Raw genomic sequence first — 17,448 nt, forward strand, 5'->3', positions numbered from 1 at the left:
CAAATCACTCAAAATGTCTAGGAGATTAATTTCTGGGTTTAACGTCCCGGAGCGGCACAAACTATGAGAGACGGCGTAGTGGAGGACTCCAGAAATTTCGACTGCCTGGGGTTCTTTAATGTGCACTGACATCGCACAGTACATGGGTAACTTTCTTTTAGCCTCCACTAAAAGGTGGCCGCCGTGGCCGGGATTCGATCCCGCATTCTTGGGCACAGTAGTCGAGTGTCATAACCACTGCACCACCTGGGGGGGCGATGTCTGGGAGAGTAAAGTAGATAAAGGAATGCAAAATAGCAAGATCTGTGTGCAGAAGAGTGTAGTAAAAGGTTGAATTGGCTACATGCTGTTTAATACTTGGAAACCTGCAAAAAATGCACAACTGAAACTGTATGCACAGTACACTGGCATACAAAATTTTGACAGGAGAGGAATCATTTGAAGTTCTCCAATAGTTTCACGTTTTTTTTTTTGTCCATAACTGTTCTTATTGCACGGCTTTATTAAAGTTAAAGGAGTACGGACAGCAGAATTTTATTTGCTCTATATTTTAAAAAGATGCGCAAGTCATTAATAAGCATTCAACACAGTGTGAAAATCACCTATTCTTGTAATTTTTGATCGATTTTGGTCCTAACAAACCGTCTCTTCCAGTGCCGAAGTAATGATTTTCCTTTTTTTTTTCTTCTTGGTACACCTTATATACGGCAAAAAGCAATGTGCCATTATGCAAGTATGGTTTGCAATGCCCACTATGAGGGAAAGCCCCTCTAACCATACCAGACAGACAGTTCAACATGAGAGAAAAAATCTATTAAAGACAACCTGCAAAAGCGTCCTGGTCAAGAACGCGCCATGCTGCTAAGTTGGCTGAACAAAATAACATGCTATACTTTCATCAAAGCAAACACACAGTGCCGCTGATTGCACTGCAGGATCTTGACACGCTGTCAAAGTCTGCTGCGAATGGTACTTAACTTGGGAACGACCAGAGTTATAATTTTATAAGATAAACGGCAGCAAGGCAGCATGCTTCTCAAAAGTCGAGAATCGTTTATGCGCTGTGGCTGCTGCAAGTGTTTTGCGGCAGTCACCAAATGAACAGGTGAGCATACACCAGTGTTATTCTTGTAGTTTTTAATGCAGATCAGCATTGCTACCCACATTCTTGGATATTGCCGGGGTGGTTCTGAAGTCTCCGAGTAACTGCTCAAAAACTATTCGTTCCCAGTGGGTTTTGAACCCAGGCTGGGGTAGAGAAGTGCTTCGCTGGCTACTGTGTTAAACCACAGCCTTTTCTGAATAGCTAGTTTCCTTACGTGCTAAACTGCCAGTTTTTTGTGGTCACGTGGTCATCCTCGCCACTTTCTATAGAGTTGTACTAAACTTAAATTACCTAAAGTGATTGAGCAACCATATACATTTTCAAAACATTTTTTTTTAAAGATATTGAATGTTGGGATATGCATTGTAGAATGCTTATCTTTGCATTATTTTTGACCAAAAGTTGTAGTTCTGCACTCGGTAGCTCTCCGCCCCGTAATGCTTTGGGCGACCATGGTAGCTGAACTGGTCTTCAAGAAGCTCCGTGCAAACTCCCATAGATGGCGGCACAGCTTTCCCTCTAGGTAAGAGTAAGAAACTTATGCTTACACATTAAAGAGGCCCTGCGATGTAAGCGCGAGGGCCTTATTTATTCTTTGTATGCAGATTATGAGATTATCTTACCTGAGCTCACAAAGAAATAGCTGAAATAGTAATACTAAACATTTAACCTGCTCCAAAAATGCTTATTTTAAGCTGATGGCAATTTTTTGAAGCAGAAGTGAGGTGGCAGTGCTGACATTGAGTGATTGAGCGTCCAGTTTTAAACTTCGTTGTACCCGGGAAGTTCATCTAAAATATGCGTCTAAGCAACTGCAAGTGTTTTGCAAGGTCAGGGAAAGAACGCTAGCAGACGACGGACAAGGATGAGGAGGACAAATGAGGTGTGTCCTCTTCATCTTTGTCCGCCCTCTGCTAGCGTTCTTTCTCCAAAAATGATTAATCAACTAGTGCAGCAACTTACCTTGTTTTGCAAGGGCGAATATCTGAAACGAAGGTGTGAAAGCGAGCAAAAACCAATAACTACGTCAGAAGCTTCAAACTTTCGCAAAGGAGAGTGCTTCATAGGGGCAGGAAAGAAAAGCCAGTTGACACACCTCGTCCAAAAATGCAAAGAGAAAGGCCAAAAAGGAGACGAGAGTGGGGGATGCCAGCGTGATTTTCAATCCTACTAACAAAGAAACGAGGCACTGGGCGAGTGAAACGCACTTTCGTCCAATCTTTTCTCCTGAAAGCATAATAATTTCTTTTGCATATTCAGATTTCAAAAACACTGCTCGCACTGGTGTCAGGAATGTGGGCAGTGATTCAAACATCACGGTTTCCTATTAAGCAGCAATTCAAAGAAAACTAGGAAGAATTGGGTTTGAACTGCTTTAAGGGATAAGTCCCCAAATTATCGATCAATATATAACAGGCAGTAGCTGCTAAGAGAACACGGAGATCAGTTTCTATTTTTGAACTGATTTTGTGCAACAACAAAAGGCAATAAAATTCGAGTAAAACAGCGCTAGGGGAAACGAGACACGTGAACAACAGACAGATACGTTCACGTGTCCCGTTTTCTCTAGCGCTGTTTTACTCGATTCTTAAGCATGTACAACCAGCCCGTATTTGCCCTCTTCTGCAATAAAATTACGACCTCATAATTCAAGTCAGCTTCAGTGAAGAATATAACATACACTACTTCCTATGTGCCAATAACAGCAAATGTAACATCTTGGATATTTATACGAGCCATCAAAATTACAGCAGGATTAAAACATCTTTCGATGTGCATAGTCTCATATAAAGAAAAAAAATTTATAGAGCAAGACATCGCAGGTTATAAAAGTAGAAACCACACTTTAATCCACATGAGAGGAAGCAGTCTTGAAAGAGAACAAAACACATTTGTAAGAAAGAATAAAAACATAACACTGCAATAAATAAGCTACAAATTACATTACTCCTGAAGACATAAAAGAAGGTATAGACAAGCAGAGATTATCTCACAGCCAGGAAGGATGATGGTCCAACACGTGTTCTCTTTTTTGCAAGCATTGAACAAACTTTTGCAATGTAATGCATCAGCTGCCTCCTGCATGTAGAGATCACTGCCACTACAACTGTTGCTGCAGATTCTGACTGGAATGCCCAAGCAGCAAAGCAAGAAAAAAAAAAAAAAGTAACTAAGCCAACTGCATGCGACATCTAAGCCTAACCGACTTAAGCCTAACGGCACTAAGCCTAAGCCACTCTGCTCTCTCATGTCACTTGCAAGATGCAGACATGCACCGACCATACACACATTGTAGAGTACTGCTAAGCATTCGAGCAGACAACACAAAGCATTTATCTGCAAGTAATAACTTGAAGACAACAGTTTTGAGACCGACTGAAAAAGGTAAAGTCAGGTAAACGTAAGGTTTTGTGATACTTGACAGAGTTAATCACACACCCTGTACATAAACTGCAAATGATCCATGTTCAGGAGGCTAGCTTGTACAACACACGATGCATTCTTAATTGGCCCCTGCCTTTCTGAAGTGCCAAGCTCAAACACAGTCAGTCAGAGAAACTTGCAATATATATCTATAGACTCCGAGAAAGTCAACTGAGTCAACTGTACATGTTACAGAATGCCAATAAACTTTTGCATGGCAGAAAACAAGTCCTGAGCGGGCAAGGACATGGCTAGACGAGAAAAGGAAAAGTACTACAATACACGAGTACTAGATTCCTCTCTAAGAGAAGACCAATCATACACAACATGTGAAGGCTGCTGAACACGTGCACGGATATTTGAACGGAAAGTTCGAACTTAAAAAGTAAAAGTACAGGCAGGTGACCAATCACTAACACGTGTGACAACAGTTTACCGCTCTAGAACGCTGTGCAAAGCACTAAAACATCCACCATAATGCTCTTTAAAGATTGAACATGTAAAAGACACGCACAGGCATATGACACAAGTTTTCTCTCTCATAAATCTTATAAAACAAACTGCACCATTTCTTAAGGCACTCTTTTCGAGACCATTTTAAGTAAACAAACAACAAAAAGCTATTATTTTTCCCTTGTCAGCTAACAGATAGCTGGAGTAGACCTTTCAGTTTTGCGCACACCTCTTTGTCCCCCCAAACCTTTTTGACTTCACTAGAAAAAGTTCCGTCAACAGTGCTGCACACAAATGGATGATTCAATTTTCCTTCCAAATAAGCTTGATGCGTATCACAGAACAGATAATAACAATATCCTGTTTCAACCCTCCCAACATGCAGCGAGGATCAATTTTAAACACACTATGCCATGGGCAGTGACGAAATGACTATGCTTCTTTCTTGGTTTTAGATTTTATGTCAGAAGAGGATCAGGAAGGAGATAAACCTGCACATGATGTCACCTGCATCACTCAGAGTTAACTCAAAAGTCCTACAGTGACTTCGGCTTTGGCAGTTGCAGCAACTGTCATAGAACAAGACTCGATCAACAGCAAGGCCCAACAATTAATGTTGAGCAAAAGTTGTAAGAATAAGATGGGTGCAGAAAACAGCTTTCTCACTTGTTTGAGGTTTTTAACACAAGAAAATGACATCCTAAAAAAAAAAAAAAGAAAATCTGTTACTTCCTATTTTTTCAGTCATCTTCAGCATGCTTCAAACGCACCCATCTTATCCAATCCGTGAAAGCCAACAATTAACTGCTACTTAGAATTTACCCAACAATTTTCTTTTCTGCACTTTGTTTCACTATCCACAAGTTTCATAAAATACTATTCTTCTTGACCACCTGACCCACAATCATACAACTTACAACTAGTGAGAAAGTTTTTCCAACCGGCCAACGTGTAAGCACCATTACAGCAGCCCAACCAAAGCAAACAGTCTCTCCACTCACAAGCCCCCCAAAAGAGAAGATTTCTAAGAAAAGGCATAAGACGGTAAAAAAAAACAAAGCAAATCTTGGCTCACAAGACTGCCACCAGAGTTCTTCATGAGCAGAAGTGCTTCAACCACAGGAGGGGCTGAGAAGACAAACTCGTGTGCTGAAGAAATTTCCGGTAGCAGATTCACGAGGCTGCAACACCATCTTGGAGACAGTCTCATCAGCAGAGCTTCGATTTAAGCTGCTCACAGTGCTCACTGCTGCTCAACTTTGCGTTTCCTGAGCTCCGCATTGTCGCCGTGCTGCTGCTCTGTGTCGTCCAGAATTACGTCGTCGTCCTGCAATCCAGAGGAACGGTTTGCCGCTGTCAGGGTCACCGAGGACAATCTTATCCAACCAGTGTTATCAGGAAACATCAACTGCACTTGCTATCTGAACACTGCCCACGCCAGTCTGACACTGTAACAGCACGCATCGACAGGTAGCGCATTACCGCAAATAAATAAAAATCCCATCAGCTGTGACGAGATTAAAGTCGTCAGAAGTCTGACTCAGTACCATCCGTTAGGGATGGTACATTACAAATGTCAATGGTTGGTGCGACATGGCCATAGTTGCGTTTGCACCATAAAACCCCATGTAACTATCTAACAAATGTAAATGGTGCCAACCCAAAGCAAGGAGATACATAGCCATTTCGGATCCCTCAGGAGAGTTGAGGAGTCTTTCTACCGCTCTTCTTTTGGCTGGCACCATTTAGTTTCATCAAACTGTGAACAGATTTGCGCGAAACATAGAGTGCAGACATTTCAAAATAATTTGATGCCTTTCATATGTTACTGTGACCAAATAATCAGGGCTCAAATGAAAAAGGAGGTGTCAAATTACCCCTCTTGAGATGGCTATGTTGTTCACTGCATTGTATGCTTTTGGTCAGGGAAATCAGGCACTGTATCCAATGGAAGCCCTTATCTTCTGATCTCTTCTCTTTATGATATAAATATAGTAATGCATTGCCTGTCAATGCCCACGAATAATGACAAAAAAAAAATGTCAGTCCAAAGCTAACGATTCAAAAGCCTTCCGGATACTTTATGCACAATTGCGTACCTTGTTAACTAGCTGGTTCTTCCAACGGTACACTCTAGCTCGCGCTCTTTCAAGGCAAATTCAGTATCCTTCGTCTATTTTATGGCCCGGCAAAACATATTTTGCAAAATACTGAGTACAGCAGCATGTCTTCCACCATTTTGTTGCCGACGGATAATTTTCCATCTGTAACAATGCCTTACTTTTTTTTTGCATTTCTTGCATCATGTGCATCTTCGAAACACAATCTGAGAGTGAAACCTCTACAGTGCTGATTTCATAGATTCTGATATGTTAACATTAACATTTTATTATATTAACAGTGTGCAATAAACATTTTAAGTGATTGCAAAAACTTAGCCATTGGTGTTTTTCGCTCGAAAAAATAAAATGAGTGATGAGGTGTGGGTATGCTGTTTAGGTAAAAAAAAAAAAAAAAAAAAGTCATGCTTTTAACCGAAATGTTAAATGGCACCTGAAAGAGGTAAGAGAACAGAGATGGGCAGCAACAGCAGAAAGAAGGGGAAAACTAGGTGAGAAAATGGAGGGACGCTGTCATTGACAGATACATAGATAAAGGAGGAAAACAAAACAAGCACGAAAAAACCCACCTATCACTTTCGCTCATAGCTATAATACTGTGCAGGGCTCACAACCTACATTATCTTTGAGAGGACGACCACAGGGTGTTTACTGCCGTCAGGCCTTACTACCCCCCTGCTAGCTTTAGTCTTAACCTCGTCAGCGCATAGGCAAGTAGCTTCAACCAGAAGTGAGAGCGTTCGGCAAGAGTGATCTCAGCCAAGATTCCATCCTCGGGTGGCCAAAGAACCAAATAATGAACAGAAAACAAGCGCATGATTCCACAGCAGTTGCTCTCTTGCAGTGCTAGCAGTGATTGATGCGAAGTATGCCAGGGACTATGAAGGCTCGACATCCCTGTAGCCAAAACAAAACAGTGCTGACACCTAATGAGAAGCTGACCCACAGCATAGAAAGACTTAGATGTGGCAGGTGATGAAAGCAGAGCTGAGGAAAATGACCAGAGGTCCTTGAACTTTTGGAATTGCCGTGTCTGAAAAAGTTAGTAATAGGAGGCTCGTGATGGAGTGAGATCGTAGGAAGTGTCAGTGAGAAGCAACTATCACCACACCCAGATGTGGGCTCACGCTAACTGTTAACTAGGCTTTTGCCTAGTCAAGCTTTCTTTTTTTTAATTTGCACATGTTTTAGTTATGTCCTACTGCAAACCAGGACGATGGGTATTTTGGGCTGAAAATCATGGACCCTGGCTCAAACTGTTTTGCCCCGCACTTGCTTTTATTAGGCTTTTCTGGTGTTTCGATATTCTGCAACAACCCATTGAAGTGCACGTATTTGAGAACTATACATAACAAAGGTGTTGCAGAAGTTGACTTTGAGATAACACCCCATGCTAACCATCAGTTAGCTAAAACAGAGTTTGTAGAAATTTGGCATTCCCGCTTGAAGCTGGATGGCTGAGAGTGCTGGCGACCCAAGGTGAAGAGTGTGGCAAAGGTGGAGCCTGCCAACAGCACCACAGTTGTATGCGCGCTCTCCTTTAAGTCACCTACGGTGCCTCTGACCCTCATTTTCCCCCACTCCTCGTAGCAGCCCTGAGTCATCAGCTGCTTTAGTGTCGTCCCTTTTTTTCCCACTGTGATTTCACCTACATTTATTTCTTAGTTTGGTTACCATTCTGTTTACCAATCCGGTTTGCCCAGGTTTAAGTGTAAATACAGTAGAAAAAGCCGTAAAAAAAAAGCTAGCGCCAGCACTGGAATATACAAGGTCCAAGCTGCAAGACCTCGGTGATAGCTGAATTTGTATGAACACTGAGATTGGCAGGCTACACACATGAGCAAAACACCTCTTCATTGCACTAGAATGTCATCAGCACAATTAGAATAAACAGAACTGCAAGAAAATACACAAACAAACATTGCAGTACGAAGACTCACCGACTTTCCGCCTTCCGACTCGTTGCCCTCGTCCTCTTCTTCCTGTTCATTGTCAGACTCTGACGACTTCTTCACAGGTTTGTATGGGGGCAGTTTGGGTGGGAACACTGCGTCTATGATGAACACGATCAACTGCAGAAGAGAAGAAGTCATTGGGAGACACTGTGGTTTTGTTTAGTTTTTTGTTGGAATCATTTTGTAGCGGTACTCAATCCCGCTTGCCTGTGGCAGAGTATATATTGGCCAAACTGGAAGGTGTTTGAATAACCGTATAAGAGAGCACCGTAGGGCTGTTCAATCACTGGCCGGAGAGTCGGAATTGGTGAGACATTGCAAGAGTTGCAAAGATTGTTTTCCAGTATGTGATGCTACGTCCGTGATGTACGTGGGGGCCAAGAAAAAAAGGGAGATTATTGAAGCCTATCAAACTGACAAGGTGGGCGACATGTGTGTTAGCACCCCTTCCCTTGCTTTGGCAGAAAAAGAAATTACTTATCTTCGTAATCGCATGCCACAAAGGAAAGAGGGTGAGGAGTGTGTGTGTGTGTGTGTGGGGAGGGGGGGGGGGGTGAGACCATGTGTCAATGACGAGGCACCTGTGTGCTTAATGATTGTCATGTATATATTTCATGTATTTGCACAGTAAGAAACTAGTTGCAGTCTAGCGGGTGTCCCTTGTGTTTCGTGTTCTTTGTGTCCGTGTTTTTACCGCTACAAAATGATTCCAACAAGAAATTACCAACTAGCCCAACTTGACGTTTTAACGTTGTTTAGTTTGTTGGGTTTAATGTCCAAAAGCAACTAAGGCTATGAGAGATGCTGTAGTGGAGGGCTCTGGAAATTTCGACCGCCTGGCGCTCTTTAATGTGCACTGACATCGCACAGCACAGGGGCGCCTTGCTTTTCGCCTCCATCGAAAAGTGGCCGCCGAGGCTGGGATTTGATCCCACATTCTTGGAAGCAGTAGTCAAGCACCTTAACCACTGCGCCACCCCAGCGGGGCAAATTGCCACATTCTTGGAAACAGTAGTCAAGCGCCCTAACCACTGCGCCACCCCAGCGGGGCAAATTGAATAACAAATAATTATTTTGCATTGCTGGGAAGCTACTAGAAGAATAAAGCAACAAATTATGTTAATGAATTCCATTCACAGACGTAAAAAGAAAGTGCCCACACAACAAGTGGAAATGAAAATGTGTTGCACTGGAGATTTAAGGGAGCCGTTGCAGACATATTTGCAACCATAACAGTACACTAAGAAGGCTACTCTGGACTGAGCCCACATAGAAAAAATTCTTGATCATGACTAGTGTGATCATGAGAAAAAACAGCAACAGTGACTCTATGCTGAGCTTAAATGCATACTTCAGGAATAACTATCGTTGCCAGAAACAAAGGTAACACATACCAGCTCTTAGAATTAAACATGACTTAAACAACAGAATGCTCTGCTTATATCTTAAGCGTCAAGTATTTGTGCAGGCCTACCATCCAGCACCGATACCTTGTAATGGACAAGAACAACATATTCGTAGGCCTAAAGCAAATATCAGCTGTCACTAACATGACTGCCGTTATCACTTTAAATGCAGTAACCGATGATTTTTCAGACTCCAACAATTCAGATTTGAGCGATACTCCAGGCTTTATTCAGGAACAGTCACGCGCCCATAGGAACGTGTATATTTTATCTACTGATATTTCGGACCAAATTTGCTGCCAGCAATACCGTGGAGATTGTTTTTTTGGCTGAGGACTCACTTTTTCGGCATGACATAGACGTGAGTGGGCATATCTAATTGTCACAAACAACCACGGTCTTGAGTGGCCATGAAAGCTAGGCGAAGCAGTCATGCGGACAGACTAGCTTGGCTCTTTGGTCGTCGTTGTCATATGAGGCAGAGGCAGTAAGGGAATGCTCGTCGTCATCGCGGTACCCTACAATGAGCGTGGAATCGGACTGAAAATGGAACGCCAGCAATATCCGCCATGATACCGCCACTGTCCGCAGGAAACAGTGGAAGAGAAAGGAGGGGGGGTGGGGGGGTCGGTGCATTCACAGCGGCTCTCTTTCCGCTCGCTTTTTTTCCCGTGAATTCCATCTCGCGGAGTTTGCTGCCATTGTTAATCATGGAAACTGATTGTCACTGGCTCGCGTGGTGCGTGCATTCGTTCATGGTATGAACATGGCCTGTTGTTGTCTCACAGTATACCATGAAGTGGCATGGCCATGAAAGCATGACAGGTTGAGATAGTCTAAATGTAGAGTTAGAGTAATAGAAATTGCTTAGCATGATCCGCTTCTGTGGGGTACCACAGAACATGCCTTGAGAGAGCTGCATGCTTCGCCGGCAGAACGCACGACTGTTCCGTCGGCACCAATCAGCGCATACGCACACTTGTGGCTGCAATTGCCATATCGGACTGCACTAGCATGGCCGGCATGTGGAAGCACATCCCAGTGGCAGATCGTGTTATGCTCTAAGGGCTATAACTTTCCTATTATCGACATATTAGGGGCGATGAAGTTCGTGATTTGTAAAGCCAATTTTTCGCAAAAAAAAAAAAGTTTTTTTTTGTGTTAAATTTAAGGATTTTTCGGACTGCTCAGTAATTCAGACCATTTCCCAGGTACCATGGAGTTCGAAAAAACAGTTGGCGACAGTAGTACAATAACTTTTACCGGTCAGCAGCAGCCAGTAAATATACCTGCTGCACAGGCCTAGCATGACAATATTTGTAAGAGCACTGCTCCGATTATTGCACAATAATCGCATTGCTTCACCTATACACAATCTATGGCTGCGTGGACCCGCCTCGTTCCAGCCTGTTCAAATCACCCACCTCATGAGAGAATGTTAGTTATCATAAATGTCAAGAAAGGACAAGCACCCCAGCTGCACTAGCCCCTCCGATGGAGTCATTAATCCATACGCCGGGAAGAGGCTCATCTTGGGCATCAAATGTTCTGCCACAGACTCTTATTACCATCCCATCTCAGCTCCGTAAAACATACGAGACGTGGCAGTTACCATAAGGCGACAACAATAACACACAATATTATACACGCATCTTTCTTACCAGTCCAAGCAGAGCGCCAACAATAATTGTTCCAACAGCAAAGAGCAGGTATGAGCCCCAGTATGGAATTCCATAGTAGTCAACCAGCGTTGTATGAAGGGCCTAGAAAAGAAACAAGTTTTGAAAAGCGCTAGCAACACATGTCGGAACCCGGGCATTCTAAGCTTCATCAACTGCGGACAGGTTCACTCAGTATATAATGCCTCAATTCTATCTTCCATATTTACTCAATTCTAATACAAGCATTTCCAGAAGCCAACCAACCAACCAACAAACAAAAAAAGCAGCTAAAAATGACACTCATGTTAAATTCTAGTATGAAAATGAGACTATGCGAACAATGCCCTATTGCCATCACTCCACAAAATAGCAACTTGGAATTTTTTTTCGAGTACCAGGGTTCTCGTCATGGTTAGCAGCAGTGGTTTTGCTGTCCGCCTCTCAATCTTGAAGCATGCTATGTCCAAGTACAACTTTCAGTGACCAATGTGGCCAGTCATTCCGTGTCAGCCACTGCTGCACGCGTCTTTTTTTTTTCGGGATGGCATGATGTCCTTCTAACGCATGCTGATATTTTTCTCTCTTCAGCCCACCTGCTTTTTCCGTTAATGTATGCTGAAAGAGAGGATAACCAATGGTCGCTGAGGGTAACAAACTGGATTCCAAGGGAATGAAAGCGTAGCAGGGGGCAGCAGAAAGTTAGGTGGGCGGATGAGATTAAGAAGTTCACAGGGGTCAAGTGGATGCAACTAGCACAGAACCGGGTTAAGTGGAGAAATATGGGAGAGGCCTTCGCCCTGCAGTGGGTATAGTCAGGCTGATGATGATGATGATGCTGAACCGTTGTGGTTTGCAGTTGCTTCATTGCATTGACTTATGAGGTGATGAATCCGCGAAAAATCGTCACTTAGCTTTCCCCTCAAATGTACAGACAAACCTGTTTTAGTTGTTCATTAGATAAAATTGTGACGCAAACGTTTTTCGGCAGTTATTTAGGGTCGAAGGCTGCATTAACAAAATTTTTCTGTATTCGGAAGTGGACGTCGCTTCGCTCTCTTGTTTTAACTGATTTCATTACAGTTTGTTTCTAAAAAGCTGCTTTTTTGTTTTTATGCAATATTACCACTAGTACAGCGCCTACTTGTCTGGCCCATTTATGCTGTCAAAACGTCCCGTCTTAACCACGGTGTGATGCCAATTAACCTCACACTTTAACGATATCGAGACGTTCGCGTGTCGAGAAAGCCAACAAATGATTTGGAGTCAGTTCATGTGCCGGAGATGGGTCTGAATAAAAATGAAGCTGCACAGCCGTCTAAGCTGTCATTTTTTTCTCTGGAGAGGCTGCTGTGTCGTCGTTATTCGGTTCACACCGCTCCCCTCCACCCCCGGGTCATCAAAGTATCATGAACTTTAACCAATACAGGAGCTTCAGTTGTGACGGCGTACCGAATTCACTATGACATAAACTTAGAGCAAAAAAAAAAAAAAAAAAAAAAAAAAAACAGTGATCTCGTGTGTGAGGGCGTCAGGCACCTCATGCGCGTATAAAAGGTCTAAGATGGAGAAAGTTAAAAGCCAGCTGGTTTACAAACTTTACGAAAATGCATCAGTTACTGCTTTGAAGACTAACAGGCAACTGAAAGAAAGACCCAATTCAGGCGGCGCCACTTATTAAATCACCATTAGAAAGGTTGAATTAAAGGTTGCCCATTCCAGGTGAGAAGATCGGTCAATTTTTAAAAGAATGAAAATGTGATGTGCAATACAATCAAAGCATTGCAGTTTTATATTTCTGATTGTGAAAAACAAGCGTGAAGTTATGATCTAGGGCATATTAGAACTGACTAAATACAATAATACCTCGCCAGATTTTTGTGCAGTGAATTCATATAGATGTTGCGAAATGACGCTTAAATGAGTCTATCTGTCTATATTCTATACTCGAGTGATTTTGCATGCGTTTATGTACCTAGCAATCAGCTTCTACTACCATGCCCCATACTCTGTTTCCACTGCCTATGCATTTTTCTACCGTAATGTACATATTCACATACACTGGGCACTCTTCTGCTTCCCACAGAGTCCGCTGAGATGCCAGACATAAACGAGGAAGACTCCTGAAACTTTAATCGAGTCAGCACAGGAACTATATGCGTATCTGTATGAGCCAAGATGATGCTAGCATTATACCTAGTACAGCTACTCACAGCTTGTTTCAGTGCCCAAAGAAATGCCTGCTGTGGACAAATGGGTGTAGCGGATTTGTCTAGTCAAAATGGCAGATGAGGTGATGTGTTAGCATAATATGTAGTTGGAGAAAACACTAAATTTACCTGTCCCGTCGCCCATATTAGCCCGCACGATAAAACACGAGCACTTCTTACAAACTTACCTGTTAAGAAAAGAAGAGAAAAGAAATGTACGAAAATGCTATGCTGCTAGTGTCAAATCTGCCCATCCCAATTCCTCGTTTGCCGACTTTCAGGAGCAGAACTATTGAGAAGGACAAACTAAGAACAACTGAACAGCATCACATACCCTCACGGCCATGGACAGCTTGAAGAACTGTGCCACTAGGGACATCCTGCAAAGGACCATAGGACCGTGAATGCAAAATTCTTACTCAATTTTCGTGACATCCTGTCAGTCATTGAGGCAGTGGCAGTAGACGAGTAATAACAATTAAAAATAAACCTAAAAAAGCAGCAAAAGGGAGTCAGACGGAATATTAATTGCCCCACACAGGTGGCATACTCGTAAAGGAAAAAGGTTAGAGGAAGAAATTTTACACATTTGTTCAGGTATTAGGCAGGTAGGAAAAAAAAAAAAAAAACCCAAAAATGCAGTGATCATTTCTGGATGAATCGTAATGGAAAAAGTGGTTTACCTTTTTTTTTTTTTTTTTTCAGTGTGCTAGCACTAAAGCTTTCTCTCAGCCACTGTCTGTGTGAGCACCGCTTTGCTCTTGAAAGAAAATAAAATATCGCCACAACTGGGTTTTCATCCCGCAGCAGCATGAACAGATCAGCTTCGCTGGCCACTGCATTACAGTCGGATACAACTCAAGTATGCAGTAACCACCACATGCAATTCCTCCATGAAAGAAAGTAGTCTGCTGTTAAAACATTTGTGGTTAACCAAAAAATAACTTCGTAGCAGACCAGATTACAAGCTCAAGAATTTGGATGGCTGGGGCTTCTTTGGGGTGGTCAAATTTCACAAAATGATTTGCTTTACTGTTAAGCAGAGTAATGGACACACAATGTACCATGGCCCATAGTTAGCAACTGCTGTCTTTTTTATACTGCATCCTATTATAAAGCACTACGGGCTGAATGCCCCATGTACTGTGCATTGTATGTCGTCGTCACACAGCTGTGGCCACTCAGACAGCGGTGCATCGCACACGTGCGGCTATCACAGAGGCAGCAGGTGGTATAAGAACAGAGGGAACGGCATCTTCGAGCCAATACTGAGGCCACGAAAGTCGTTTCAGGTAATGAGACTCTTGAACAAAGGGAACAGAATCTTCTAGGCGATGCCGAGGCAACGAGACTTGCCCTAGCTAACAGGTTGCGTGAACTGAGGGAATGCTGTCTCTGAGCCTATAGCGATGCCATTGGCATAGTTTTGGCAAATGGTCTAAATGGAACTTCAGAACAAACAGTCACAGATTTGGAAGCACAAGTTTCATGTGTGGCAAGTGATATCGCATATACTTCATATTTGCGCAACTAAGCTAAATCGGCAGTGTTTTTTGATGCCGACGTGATACTTATTACAGGTCAATTCCATATCAACCCCTGACAGAATTAACTGATAGGTTAGTTGGCCTGTTTGTCCTCAGAGTTCTTTTGCCTCGTGCGTTTCGCAATAAATGAGATGAACATAATGGCCGTAACTGTCAATGTCAATGGAATCGATGCGACTGTCAATATGGGAACAGCGGTACCTAGGCACGTGAAATGATCTTTCTACTTAGAGAATGATCGAATATTGAGGTGCATGACAACTCACAGAAAAAACAATGGATGCAAAAAAGGAAGGGAGGAGGGGGTCCTGCACGAAGTGCTGCATGTGCATGTCATTTGTCTTCTATGCATTGTCTAGTTCTGTGTATTAAAATCGGCCCATTACACCAATTAAATACACCTTTCATGGAGGCCTTACAATAAAAACAGGCGCAAGACTCCCATAATGGTACATGAGATGTCACTGAAAGTAATAACATTTCTGCACAGCCTTAGAAGTTGAACCAGGAGAACTTTTCCAAAACCAGCTGCCTTATCTGTACAGCAGACTGCATGAAAAAACGTTGGGCAGAAAAAACCAATAGCAGCCTCTAGCATAGTGCATGTTTCTTCCAGTTTTCGTTTAGCCCCCACAATAGCCTTCAAGCCATGCTCACCCTACAGGTAGGCAAACAAAGAAGCGAGACTCACTGTATTGACTGCGGAGCTTTCCATGAAGACACTGGCTCAATGCTCTGCCACCTCTTTTCTTCAACAAAATTGATGAATGACTCTTTGTCTCTCGAACCACGGTACTGCCTGAAGATGCCGTCTTTAACACTGCGGAGGAACAAATAAAGAACACGTGGGAAAATTAAAACATCTGCAAGGCACAAATAATGTAGCTTTATTATATATTGCATGGTCAACAAGCAATGCCCACCTGCCTCAATTTTAATTTTTTTTCTCACAAGGTCTTGCTCGAGCCTCTTTATTAGATGCTTATACCACATTGCTTGACAAGGTCTCAGTAACATTGAAGGCGTAACATATCAACTGCTTACACACACAGCACAGTAAACAGCAGGCATATACTGAAAGTCAGCCGAATCAGCCGAACAGTGCAGGCAATAATGATGCACAATAAGAACGTCTAGCAATTGTTCCTGCATTGAGAATGCTGGGCAGATTTGCCGCTCACATTCCCACAGGGCATATGCATATGACCAAATCAGTACTAACTCTTATGACACGTTCATGACATCTCCAACAATGCTTTATGCAACCCTATACGACATGTTCCAGTAATCTAGAAGGCAAGAATGAGAAGAAAGATAAAATGAGCTGACTTACTGATAAATTGTAGGCAGCGCAGTCACCATGAATCTCCCGCTGAGCCCTGGAAATGAAACATAACCCTAGCGTACATGGAACTTTTCGAAGAATGCCTTCGAAAAGAAATACGATCCTGCTAGCAACAATCGCGCAGTTCACTTTTTTTTTTTCTTTCTTTTTTTCGTTTCACTTCTCGCTCGTCACCTGGGTTCGCAGTGACGTCAACGTGGGCGACTCTAACGCCCAGGTCTTTGCTCCATGCCGAGAACTCCTTCCAGATAGGCCCAAGTGCCTTGCAAGCCGGACACCAAGGCGCGAAGCTGGAAGATAAAGAACGAGAAACGCATTTTGCACGCTGGCAGTTTCAAGACAGCTTTTTGCCAAAAAGCGATCACGTTGTTTTCTTGAAACTACCCTCAAGTCGGCGCTTTAGAATGCCGGAATAAAACAGCCAATGATGCACTGGTGGTAAGACAGCCGTGCTTTCATAAATGCGTAGATCGGCACTGCGCCGATAAGACGCAATTTTCAAAAAGGCCCATTCAGGTTGGAAACCCCGCCCCAGGGTACCTAACACCGACTTTTGCGATGGAAAAGTAGAAAACTGCTGGACACTCACAATTCAACCATCCATTCTCCTTCGAGTAGCTGGCTCCAGCTGTACTCATCAAGCTCGACAAGGTGCTGGCTGGCGGTGAAGTGCGCGTTTGACGCTACAAGCACGATAGTAAGCAATAGCGACGGCGCTGTCAAGATCGCCATTTTGAACCACGAGCGCAGTGGAATGAATGCCTGTCGTAATGCCCCAAAGGTGTCGCCACCAAACTTGACAAAAAGTGCCATCTGTTCGAGATCGGTCGAAACCTTGTAAAAAAAAACACAAGCACTTTTCTCTGTCAGGTCCAAAACAAATTGTGCAAAATTTATATAAAAATTTTGTATAATTTTTTTCTTGCGTTTTTTTTTCATTCTTGTGAACAAATAGTTATTTTGACTGACACTAGGGGACCAGAGTTTCAGATTTCGGTTTTGATTTCTACATTTTCATTGCATTTGTTCTCTTCGCCGTTCTTATATTTTTTGAAGACATCTACCACTTGCGCCGCCAACCGCATGAGAATACTAGCAAAGTTTTCAGGAAAGACCAGGATCAAAACGTTTCAGGAAAAAGTTCTATGTGTCACCCATTGCGCTAGCGTCGCCAATGCTGGGCGTCATTGTAGAGTTGATATGCAGTCAATAACCTCCTTGTATG

The 17,448-nt window shown here is 42.9% G+C and overlaps 1 protein-coding gene across 1 annotated transcript; it reads right to left on the minus strand.

Moving 5' to 3' along the window:
* Window positions 1-2,929: 2,929 nt before the first annotated feature.
* Window positions 2,930-16,988, minus strand: LOC146175641 (thioredoxin-related transmembrane protein 1). The gene is made up of 8 exons (XM_084582038.1): window positions 16,813-16,988; window positions 16,398-16,513; window positions 16,212-16,257; window positions 15,570-15,698; window positions 13,666-13,711; window positions 11,125-11,226; window positions 8,043-8,174; window positions 2,930-5,309 (listed from the first exon to the last, which is right to left on the minus strand). Exons 1-8 carry the CDS (start codon window positions 16,953-16,955, stop codon window positions 5,226-5,228), a joined length of 798 nt encoding a protein of 265 aa, XP_084438164.1. The 5' UTR covers window positions 16,956-16,988; the 3' UTR covers window positions 2,930-5,225.
* Between the last annotated feature and the right edge of the window lie 460 nt (window positions 16,989-17,448).

Source organism: Amblyomma maculatum, chromosome 10 (assembly GCF_055883805.1).
Source record: "Amblyomma maculatum isolate TAMU_Amacu chromosome 10, ASM5588380v1, whole genome shotgun sequence".
In the NCBI taxonomy this organism is placed as follows: domain Eukaryota; kingdom Metazoa; phylum Arthropoda; class Arachnida; order Ixodida; family Ixodidae; genus Amblyomma; species Amblyomma maculatum.

What these genes read in the sequence shown, in the direction of transcription:
- LOC146175641 (XM_084582038.1), bottom strand. Translation starts at nt 16,955, where the DNA reads ATGGCGATCTTGACAGCGCCGTCGCTATTGCTTACTATCGTGCTTGTA. An exon ending in GGAGAATGGATGGTTGAATT is followed by an intron (nt 16,514 to 16,812) that starts GTGAGTGTCCAG and finishes TTTATCTTCCAG; the next exon opens with CTTCGCGCCTTGGTGTCCGG. An exon ending in AAAGCTCCGCAGTCAATACA is followed by an intron (nt 13,712 to 15,569) that starts GTGAGTCTCGCT and finishes GGTCCTTTGCAG; the next exon opens with GATGTCCCTAGTGGCACAGT.